At 33.2% G+C, this 12,379-nt stretch overlaps 2 protein-coding genes across 2 annotated transcripts; one reads left to right on the top strand and one right to left on the bottom strand.

Annotated features, from left to right (window-relative positions):
- Positions 1-746: 746 nt before the first annotated feature.
- LOC126885455 (uncharacterized) lies at positions 747-1,811 on the bottom strand. Its single transcript, XM_050652026.1, has one exon. It carries the CDS (start codon positions 1,809-1,811, stop codon positions 747-749), a length of 1,065 nt encoding a protein of 354 aa, XP_050507983.1.
- Positions 1,812-2,696: 885 nt separating this feature from the next.
- On the top strand, positions 2,697-3,761 carry LOC126885454 (uncharacterized). The gene has a single exon (XM_050652025.1). It carries the CDS (start codon positions 2,697-2,699, stop codon positions 3,759-3,761), a length of 1,065 nt encoding a protein of 354 aa, XP_050507982.1.
- The last annotated feature ends 8,618 nt before the right edge of the window (positions 3,762-12,379 follow it).

The raw sequence follows: 12,379 nt of genomic DNA, 5'->3' as shown, positions 1-12,379 counted from the left end.
AATATTAATTCTTTTGTTGATATTGATTTTAGCTTTAAGTTTCATATATATATATATATATATATATATATATATATACATATATATATATATAGAAGACAAGAAGTCTTTGCTGACAGTAAATAGAAAGAAATTTAGGATATTGGGTTATGCAGCAAATGAAAAGTGTACTCTTTCAAGTTTCTTTAATCCAAGCTTTCGGTTATGATTATAACCATCATCAGGGTGCTACAATGATATTTTTTCTATGTAAAAGAATATGAAAACATGTATAAATAAATAGTACTTACAAACTTATTGAGGATATTTCAAATGTGATGTCATTGAGGAGAAATGAGATGCAACTTGATCAATGGTCATGCCGATGCCTCGAATCCAACAAAATTTAATTTAATAAGCGGGGTGGTTTGTATTATATCACCATTGCAGGAACGACCAATGAGCAAAGGTTAAGTTGTTTTGAAGTATCACCCGGTGACGGGTTTGGCATGACATTTGAAATATCAACAAGACTTTTTAAAAAAGAAGAGTAATAGAACATTAAGGGTCAATGGTAAATATAAAATAATATTAAAATTTATAAATAATAGTAAGACACTATCATAAAACGATTATAAAATTAAATTAGGCTAAGAATTTTAAAAAATTGACATACACAATATATAGAATTAAAATTTGTTAAAATTGCGGTTAAATTGAATAACAACAATATTGATTAAAATTGAATTTAAAATTATTTGTACAAATTATAATGTTGATGACAGTTCAGAGTCTCTAGAATGGGAGTTATGAGATGACTCACGATTATCTAAATAGAGTAAATAGGAAAACATTTCATTGAGGTGGCCTATATCAGTACGATGGTTCATCGAATTTGGATTTTTGTTTATGTGGACCATTTCCAAAAATAGCCTCTTAGCCGCATCTGACTCACGGTCCAATACCCTCACGTTGTTATAATCAATTCGGTGGTCATTATTGAAAGAATGTTCGCCCAGTGCACTTCTATCCGGGTACAATCTACAGTCTGACCTATGTGACGTTATTCTGTCTTTTAGTCTTCTTGATGTTTGTCCGATGTATATTTGATTGCAATTTAAACAAGGAAGGCTGTAGACCGTATCAGTTTTAGAAAGCACTGGTGTCTTTTCCTTGACTTTCGAGAAAACCCTATTGACTGTGAGGGCAGTCCTAAACGCAAGTTTGATGTTTTCAAACGGCTTAAACAGTCGAGTCAACTTCGGTGCAATCTCACTGGTATATGGCAGCGTCATGTAAGCCACGTTAGTATTGGGAATGTCGATGGTTTGAGAGTTGTCTGCATCAACATTGTTATTGACAATTGTTGGTTGAATGTTACTTGTGTTAAATAGTAATTTCCTCAACAAAGTCTCAGGATAACCGTTTTCCAAAAAAAGGTGAAGCAATATTTTTAAATTTTTTGAGAGGAAAGAAACGTCGCTGATTTTTAAAACGCGGTTTTTCATTGCTTTTATTAAATTGATTTTCATAGCATGTTTATGGTACGAACTATAGTTCAGATATCTGCCCGAGCTAAGTGGTTTACGATACCAATCCACCAGTAAGATGTTATTTTTACGTATGACTCTGGTGTCCAAAAAAGGTACAGAACACAGCGTGTCCTCTTTTTCAAGGGTAAATTGTATATGGTGGTTAAAGCTGTTGAAATATAATAACAAATTATCCAGTTCATTAGCGGGCAAGCATAGCAGAATATCATCTACATATCTTTTGATGAAGAATAATTTAAAGGGTAACACCCTCAACACGAATTGCAAAATGTAATTCATAACATAATCAGCTAAGATAGAGGAAATTGTACTACCCATAGGTGTACCGAAAGTCTGCTTGTAGAAACCACCGTTAAACACAAAATAATTGTTTTCAAAAAGAAAGGTTAAAAGTTCCAAAAATGTTGACCCAGACAACTCACAATGCTTCGAAATATTGGGCCAATTATAGTCAACGGCAGTAATACAGATTTTAAGATATACATTACTAAACAGTGAAACTACGTCAAGGCTGGCAATCACGTGATCATCAGGTATTTTTAAGTTATTAAACAGTGAACTGACATTGAAAGAGTTTTTATGTAAAATTCGTTGTCAAAATCGTACGATTTAGTGAGAATTTCAGCCAAAAATTTTGCTAGGTTATCTGTAGGAGTACCTAATGAAGCTAAAATTGGTCTCACAGCCAAGGGGTTCTTGTGGATCTTAGGTAGAGCGTAAAATTTACCAGGGACTCCACTATAGCTAGCCAACCGTTTCTTTGTTGGTTCTGAAATGTTACCATTACTACATAAATTTCTAATAAGTTTGTTAAAATTCTGTTCAATAGTACTTGTGGGATCTCTGGTCAACACCTGATACGAATTGTCATTGTCGATAATATTATCACTGTTTAATAACTTAAAAATACCTGATGATCACGTGATTGCCAGCCTTGACGTAGTTTCACTGTTTAGTAATGTATATCTTAAAATCTGTATTACTGCCGTTGACTATAATTGGCCCAATATTTCGAAGCATTGTGAGTTGTCTGAGTCAACATTTTTGGAACTTTTAACCTTTCTTTTTGAAAACAATTATTTTGTGTTTAACGGTGGTTTCTACAAGCAGACTTTCGGTACACCTATGGGTAGTACAATTTCCTCTATCTTAGCTGATTATGTTATGAATTACATTTTGCAATTCGTGTTGAGGGTGTTACCCTTTAAATTATTCTTCATCAAAAGATATGTAGATGATATTCTGCTATGCTTGCCCGCTAATGAACTGGATAATTTGTTATTATATTTCAACAGCTTTAACCACCATATACAATTTACCCTTGAAAAAGAGGACACGCTGTGTTCTGTACCTTTTTTGGACACCAGAGTCATACGTAAAAATAACATCTTACTGGTGGATTGGTATCGTAAACCACTTAGCTCGGGCAGATATCTGAACTATAGTTCGTACCATAAACATGCTATGAAAATCAATTTAATAAAAGCAATGAAAAACCGCGTTTTAAAAATCAGCGACGTTTCTTTCCACTCAAAAAATTTAAAAATATTGCTTCACCTTTTTTTGGAAAACGGTTATCCTGAGACTTTGTTGAGGAAATTACTATTTAACACAAGTAACATTCAACCAACAATTGTCAATAACAATGTTGATGCAGACAACTCTCAAACCATCGACATTCCCAATACTAACGTGGCTTACATGACGCTGCCATATACCAGTGAGATTGCACCGAAGTTGACTCGACTGTTTAAGCCGTTTGAAAACATCAAACTTGCGTTTAGGACTGCCCTCACAGTCAATAGGGTTTTCTCGAAAGTCAAGGAAAAGACACCAGTGCTTTCTAAAACTGATACGGTCTACAGCCTTCCTTGTTTAAATTGCAATCAAATATACATCGGACAAACATCAAGAAGACTAAAAGACAGAATAACGTCACATAGGTCAGACTGTAGATTGTACCCGGATAGAAGTGCACTGGGCGAACATTCTTTCAATAATGACCACCGAATTGATTATAACAACGTGAGGGTATTGGACCGTGAGTCACATGCGGCTAAGAGGCTATTTTTGGAAATGGTCCACATAAACAAAAATCCAAATTCGATGAACCATCGTACTGATATAGGCCACCTCAATGAAATGTTTTCCTATTTACTCTATTTAGATAATCGTGAGTCATCTCATAACTCCCATTCTAGAGACTCTGAACTGTCATCAACATTATAATTTGTACAAATAATTTTAAATTCAATTTTAATCAATATTGTTGTTATTCAATTTAACCGCAATTTTAACAAATTTTAATTCTATATGTTGTGTATATCAATTTTTTAAAATTTTTAGCCTAATTTAATTTTATAATCGTTTTATGATAGTGTCTTACTATTATTTATAAATTTTAATATTATTTTATATTTACCATTGACCCTTAATGTTCTATTACTCTTCTTTTTTAAAAAGTCTTGTTGATATTTCAAATGTCATGCCAAACCCGTCACCGGGTGATACTTCAAAACAACTTAACCTTTGCTCATTGGTCGTTCCTGCAATGGTGATATAATACAAACCACCCCGCTTATTAAATTAAATTTTGTTGGATTCGAGGCATCGGCATGACCATTGATCAAGTTGCATCTCATTTCTCCTCAATGACATCACATTTGAAATATCCTCAATAAGTTTGTAAGTACTATTTATTTATACATGTTTTCATATTCTTTTACATAGAAAAAATATCATTGTAGCACCCTGATGATGGTTATAATCATAACCGAAAGCTTGGATTAAAGAAACTTGAAAGAGTACACTTTTCATTTGCTGCATAACCCAATATCCTAAATATATATATATATATATATATATATATATATATATATATATATATACTAAGTTCTCGGGAAGAACCGCGTTGAGAATTTATAACTCGACGTTTCGGCACCCTTTTTGGAGCCATTATCAAGAGGGGTATGGTTCCGTTCGAGTTCGGGGTCTCAATCTGCCTACTCCCCTCACTCGTGACGTACCAGTAGTGTCTTGTTCTCTAGGAGAACGGTCAAGCGGCACTGAGGTCTCAATCTGCCTACTCCTCGACGTCACTCGACACTGAGGAGTAGGCAGATTGAGACCTCAGTGCCGCTTGACCGTTCTCCTAGAGAACAAGACACTACTGGTACGTCACGAGTGAGGGGAGTAGGCAGATTGAGACCCCGAACTCGAACGGAACCATACCCCTCTTGATAATGGCTCCAAAAAGGGTGCCGAAACGTCGAGTTATAAATTCTCAACGCGGTTCTTCCCGAGAACTTAGTAATTTTCATTTACCTGACCGCGGAAATCTTTCCGAACATATATATATATACAGAGTTGGGCTAAAGAATGGAACCAAGCAAATATCTTTGAAACGAAAAGAACAATATTTTTGAAACTTTGCATACAAGTACAGTGACGCAAAACGCATCTGTTGCTATACTTTTTGTTACTAGTTCACTTCCGGTTTCACCGGAAATACCCTTAACTTATTTATTTCAAATGGGACACCCTGTATATTTTTGCAGATTTTGAAATAACTTATTATTTGTAATTCATAAATACCAAGTTTGGAAGAAAAAACTATTAAAACAAGAAATAAATCTCTTTACAGTTAAAAAATAGGTTAATTTATTTACGTTAGACCAATGATAACAAAAATAAAAAAAAATCATTTCAAATGTTGAAAATGCCCGCCATTCACCTCTTGACAACGTGCAAGCCTATAAATAAATTCTTGAGTCACTCTTTCCAGAATTTCTCCACGTATTAGATCACATTCATGAATTATTCTCTGTCTCAAATCCTGCAAGCATGTTGGTCTATTAACGTAAACCCGTGATTTTAGATAACCCCAAAGAAAAAAATCTAACGGGTTGAGGTCGGGAGAACGAGCTGGCCACTCTAGGAATCCTCTACGTCCAATCCATTGATTTGGAAAATTCATATCCAAAAAATCCCTAACCCGTCGATCATAGTGGGGAGGCGCTCCATCTTGTTGAAACCAAAAATTTTGTGGTAACTGGCCATTCTGTTGAAGTGCAGGAATAATTTGGTTATTTAGTAAATTTAAATACTTGTCACCATTCAAATTTCCGTCTATGAAAAAAGGGCCTATTAGTCTATTTTGAACAATTCCCATCCAAACATTTAACTTTTGTGGATGTTGGGTATGTGCTTCAATAATCCAACGAGGATTCTCATTCGACCAATACCTACAGTTATGGCGGTTAACGGTTCCATTTAAGCAAAAAGTTGCCTCATCGGAAAACACTACATTACTTGCAAAATGTTCGTCATTGTTACAAATGTCCATCATTCGTTCGCAAAACTCTAGCCGTCGGTCAAAATCATCATCTGACAATTCTTGAACCAATTGTATCTTATACGGATGATATTTTTCCATTTTCAATATTCTCCTTACAGATCGTTGACTTATTCCATGGTTTAGTGCCAAATTTGTTGTGGAAGTTTTAGGTGATTCCTCTAAATCAATTGCAATATTTTGTTTAATAACTTCGTTCGTTGCAGTCCGTGGTCTTCCAGTTTTTGGCAAATTTTTGACTATCCCAGCTGCATTAAAACGTTTCAATGTTTTAGTAACCGTTGAACGTGATATAGGATTTCTTTCAGGATGCAATTCATTAAAAATATTACACACCTCGTCATGAGTTCTAACACGATCACCATGACCGATTATCATTAATATTTCAATGCGATCTCTTTCACTTAAATGAACCATTTTGAATAAAACTTATTTCTGTCAATTAGTTCAGTAACAGTTACCTACTATGCTAAATTCAAATAAATACAACAATAGTTTTAGTCTATAGTATGGATGGTAGTACTCGTTTATTTTTAATACAAAAAATTATCTACAGACACTTTTTAACTATTTTTTTCTTCCAAATTTGGTATGTATGAATTAAAAAAAATAAGTTCTTTCAAAATCTGCAAAAATATACAGGGTTTCCCATTTAAAATAAATAAGTTAAGGATATTTCCGGTGAAACCGGAAGTGAACTAGTAACAAAAAGTATAGCAACAGATGCGTTTTGCGTCACTGTACTTGCATGCAAAGTTTCAAAAAGATTGTTCTTTTCGTTTCGAAGATATTTTTTGCTTGGTTCCATTCTTTAGCCCAACCCAGTATATATATATATATATATATATATATATATATATATATATATATATATATATATATATATATATATATATATATATCCTCTAAGGTAACAGCTGATCTGGTAGGCAAGAAGGGGTTGAAGTTATTGGGTATGCAGCTGATTGAAGGCCAAGTGATACTCTGTTCAACAAATCATTATATTTCGACAATTTTCATTGTCATCATCAGATGAGAGCTACAAATATTTAAACATGGTACATTTTTTTATAATACAATTTCTTTGTTAATTATGTCTTACTTGATTGAGGTTAGTGGCAATGATCTTCAACATCAAGTACTTTGCAGTATGAGACCGTGTGGGTTACAGCTTTAGTTGGTACTATATCCATTTAATTATTATAAATATTGTATAATTTACTATCACAATAATAACACCGAAACTTACACGAATTTTTAAATCAGTTGACGAGAATATAAAAATAGCCAATTACACAGTTCTAACAATCGGTTCCATTTTCACTAAGATCAAAGACAAAACACCTACAGACCAGTTATCGAATATCGTCTATTATATTCCTTGTGCAAGTTGCAACAAACAATACATTGGACAGACAAATAGACATCTTAAAGGCCGTATTGCATCACATAAAAGTGACAGTAGACTATACCCTGATAGATGCTCCCTTGCAAAACACGTACATGACGAACAACATATAATCAACTATAATGAAACAAAGATCCTTGCAATGGAAAATAACCTCAACAAAAGACTCTTCCTTGAGATGGCATTTATCACCCAAACTGATTAATTGATAAATAAGAAATCAGATGTCGAGCATCTGAGTGAGATTTACGCTTATTTACTAAATCTGGAAAAACAACATAAATTAACACACATCCTAAATAAATAACTAACATAACATAAAATATAATAATAAATTTCAAAACTAAGAGACAACCGGTATAGTAAACTTCAATTAAATAAGCCTCTGTGACATTAGTGACATGGAACTAATTATTTTCTCACATAAAATAGCAACATTCGATATTTGATATTCTGGTACTTAACCTTAATGACAGTCGATTAACAAACGTTTTTGTTTTGATTTTAAAGTGTATTGTGTTCGTCCTTTTATTATTGTGATAGTAAATTATACAATATTTATAATAATTAAATGGATATAGTACCAACTAAAGCTGTAACCCACACGGTCTCATACTGCAAAGTACTTGATGTTGAAGATCATTGCCACTAACCTCAATCAAGTAAGACATAATTAACAAAGAAATTGTATTATAAAAAAATGTACCATGTTTAAATATTTGTAGCTCTCATCTGATGATGACAATGAAAATTGTCGAAATATAATGATTTGTTGAACAGAGTATCACTTGGCTTTCAATCAGCTGCATACCCAATAACTTCAACCCCTTCTTATATATATATATATATATATATATATATATATATATATATATATATATATATATATATATATATAGATTTTACATACCAAATAAATGGTGTAAGATCACATCGTTAAATCCTCCGTATATCAATGGGTACCAATAGAATAGACTAGTTTCGCGATGCCTCGCTCGTCAGTATTCGGCTAGGTACGAATTGATACACCGACGGTTCAATGATGTGTCTTAATATTTCGCACCTCAGGTGCCGAGCTACAAAAGTGCCATCTACTCTGATGACCAAGAAGTAGAAACACGACTCGAAAAGAGAAGTTTTCCACAATCTTTTGAGCTGTATTAAAAGTTGCCTGCATGCAGGGCTTCGGCAAAAGCTTTGCCAATGCTAAGCTTTAGCATCTGAAAATCTGAAAAGAGTTGTGGTCACAGTAATGGATTTCCATATTGTTCCAATACCATTTACTAAACCGCGTTTTACGCGTTTATTATAAGGTACTGTGTCAGAGGTTATTTCTTTATATTTTAAGTTAACGGAGTTTGAGATTTGTTTTAGCAGACTAACATGTGTCTGTACTTCGGCTTGAAAGCAAGTTTTCTCGGTGTATCCACGTTAATAAATTTTTCTAATAGGTTTTCCAAAATTTTGTCATTGTTGGATATTGTAGTTTTGATAGGCAATAATTCTTTGTAAACAAGTAAAGTTCATTTGTCGTTAGATATTCGTATAGTTCCTTTTTCATGGAAAAATATTCCAATTGTGTTATTAATGGGAGTGAGGAGAATTTGGGATTGGACGATAGAAAGGAGTCCATAGAATCTGTAAAGGAAAATTATTCAAAATAAGGTTTTAGTCTGTCAAAATTTACTTTAGAAGTTTGGTTAGTTTTGGGATTTAGGATAATTGCGGAATTTGTAAAAATTTCTTGAATTTCGAAAGGTCCATTAAAAAGATTTTCCGATTTTGATTTAATTTGGGATTCTTTTACGTAGACTTTATCACCAATTTTAAAATCAGGTCTTTGTGCTGAAATATTTTCGTCAAATCTTACTTTCGCCTTTTCTTTCTGTCTCTCTGTTTTTGCTCTGGCTACTTTGTAAAAATATTCCATGCGATTATTCAGGTCTCGAATATATTTACTCATTAGTGTTTTTTGATTGTATAGAGTTTCTGGTGGTCGGCCTGCAGTGTGCCCAAATATAAGTTCATATGGTGTAAAACCGTGAGTTTTATTTTTTGTGTTGTTATAGCATATTATTGCATAAGGAAGTATAGTGAAGGGATGATCGTTTGGGTTTTCGGCTTGATTTGCTCCAATCATTTCTGAGAGTGTGGCATGAAATCTCAATACGGATCCATTAGATTGTGGATGGTTAACTGTAGCGATCACGCTACTAATTAAATTACTTTAATTAAAATTGGATTAAAATATACCCCTCTACAAAATCCTTGGGTGACGCCCGCGAAGATCCAACTACGATTTTTCGGTGCACAGGCGCGCCAATAGAAAGAAAATCGATGATTGTCGATTTCTAGTTTAGTTGGTCACGAACTCACAAAGAGGCAACACATCGTCATTACTTAGGTGACGGAGTTTGGGCAAAATTGGGAAAATATATAACTAAAAGACCTCGAACATCAGCCAATAACCCATACTAATAAAAATCAAGCAGTAGTTATATCTGGAGACTTATTTACAAGAAAGGAAAAAGGTTATAATACCGCCGATGTGTTGCTTTGCTCAAGTGAGTATATTGATATATTTCTCTTTATTTCTTCATTATAAAATCAAATTCACCATCCTAGATATCTCGTTCGTTATCTGTAGATATTAATTTCAGTTAAGAAATAATTTAAATGTCACATTATAAGTTATATTACCGTAAGGATATTCATTTCCATTTGCAAAGGAACAGTCAAGGCCATATGTTTTAGAGCTAAAGTTAAATTCCAGTTTCTCATTAGACTTTTTGCTCTAGGTTTTTTTTGAGGTAATAATATAAAAAAGTTTTAACGAATATCAGACATGTCATGCGCATAGACATGTCATGCGCATGTCCCTGCCATGTCTGATTTGATGATTTGAATTAGTTTCAGTTTGACATGACATATGTATACCTAACCTGAGTTTTTTTGTTTTGGTTTCCAGTGCAGTGACTCTGTGCTGTCTACACATAGTGTTATAAATAATGTAATTAAATTGATAAAATTTATTTTAGATTCCGTCCCTTAGCTACTTGTCACATAGACACTTAGCCTAGTCAATTTATATAGATTGTATCATCATTTAATGTGCCATCATATAAATATGTGCCAGTTACTGTAAGCAGCTAGGGTATGGGTTACCCCTAGAGTTACTTTTGATTGGATTGGATAGTACCTATTTCACAACATCCAGGATTGGATTTATCACCACAGCATCCCACTGGATTTTGCCGTGCCAAGAGGAAATTCATTCCTATCTGGACCTTTTTAAATAGGACTTGTGGTTAAGATAAGTTGTTTAATCTTATTATTTACATATTTTGGGTACTCTATAGTTGCTTGCACTGTAAACTTCTTGTATGCATACAATTGAGGTAAACTAGGTACATATTTCTTGATAGATAGGGTTTTAGGTCGTTGGTTTTTTTTTGATTTAATATAAGTAGTAGTTTCCAATAAATAAAATTAGGTCTTGTTCAATAATCATTATAAATAATAATTGTAACTTAAAAATTTGATAGGGAAGGGGTCGTTAAAGGTTTGTCGCGGATTTCAAATAGGGAATATGTCTTGTAGGTTTTTACATTGTATATAAAGAGTAACTGACCAACTCATTTATACAACTCATTTATATCACTCATTTATATAACTCATTTATATAACTCATTATATATTTATTTATTAGTGTTTTTGCTAGGTGAGATCTTTATTATTTTTGGTAACCGTAGCGTTCTTGTTGTGGATCTCACTCTAGCGTAGTTCAATTTAGGAAATAATTACTAACTTTTTAGTTGTAAGGACTTAGTGCTATTCCAACGGACTTTTGATTTGGATTTTGATTTTAATACTTTTGCTTGGCCAGTGATAGTGGATAATTGCTTGTTGAGTGGCCTTTGCGGTCCTATTTTATCTTTTCCCCATCCACTATCACTGTTATTACGTTGCGTTATATGTAAAGTGTTAACATTTAATATTTATTATTAATATATTTGTATGTATTAAGGTTGGTGTTTTATTTCAGTCTGTATTACCAGTATATAACAGCAAGACAAGATCAGTATTTAGTATTTTGTATTTCAGGTGGTTGTAACCAGTGTCATAGAGTTCCCATTGTTCGTTACTTCAAAATCTCGAACCTGTCCAACTTCTTGGTTCTGAGAGCCGAGTTGTTCGTTCGAGTTGGCGCCCTTTTTTCTTCTTCTTTCTTTGTTGTAACTCGATATTATTTTATCTCTAGCATTCTTATCTATTTTCCTTCCATTTTTGTATTAACAGTCTCATTTCCTTCCTAGTTACTATCATCTCATTACCAAATTTTCTTCTCATATCTCCAAAGCCAATATTCGGTGTATTGAAGCTAGCCCGAATACTCACTTGAGATTTAGTGTCTCTCTGCCCTTTTAATTTTTTCCTGAGCTAAGCCCCTCTTCTTGTCGTCTTAAATCTCTTATCATTTATTTTACCCATCTTTATTCAGTTCTTCTCTTCAAAAATCTCTATACCCAGAGTAAAGAGGTTTCATAACACTAGAAAATGTTAGTTTGATGTCGTATAATTCGCATAGGTCTTTGATTATAGCATTCTCGAATTCTCGACCGCAGTCGCAATGAATTCTTAATGGTGTTCCATAGTGTTGAAAGAAGAGTAAAAGTGTCTTGGCTACTGTTACTGCTCTTTTGTCTTCTAAAGGATAGGCTTGTGTGAATTTTGTCAGTTCGTCACGAATAGTTAATGCATAATTTCTAGTTGGGTATTCGAATATGTCCATATTGATTCTTTCGAATGGTGTTTTTGGAGTTTCTGTTATGACTAGTGGTCCACTTAAGTTTTTTCTACAAATTTTAACTTTTTGGCAAATTTCACATGCTTTTACAAATTTCTCTACATCTTTTGTTAAATTTTTCCAATTATATTTTTCCTTAATTCTTCTGACAGTTTCGTTTATTCCACGGTGTAAATTATTTTTACCACAATGGTAATGATCTAAAATTTGAGGGATTTCGTCTTCGCTAGCTGATTTAATTATATTTTGACAGATTCTTAATTTTAATTCTTTGTCAG

The sequence above is a fragment of the Diabrotica virgifera genome, chromosome 5 (assembly GCF_917563875.1).
Source record: "Diabrotica virgifera virgifera chromosome 5, PGI_DIABVI_V3a".
NCBI lineage: Eukaryota > Metazoa > Arthropoda > Insecta > Coleoptera > Chrysomelidae > Diabrotica > Diabrotica virgifera.
Note: the sequence above shows the minus strand (reverse complement) of the source record. Positions and strands in the feature narration are given on the sequence as shown.

Bases quoted from the DNA above. Each gene is read 5' to 3' on its own strand.
- LOC126885455 (XM_050652026.1), bottom strand. From the start codon at position 1,811: ATGAATTACATTTTGCAATTCGTGTTGAGGGTGTTACCCTTTAAATTA.
- LOC126885454 (XM_050652025.1), top strand. From the start codon at position 2,697: ATGAATTACATTTTGCAATTCGTGTTGAGGGTGTTACCCTTTAAATTA.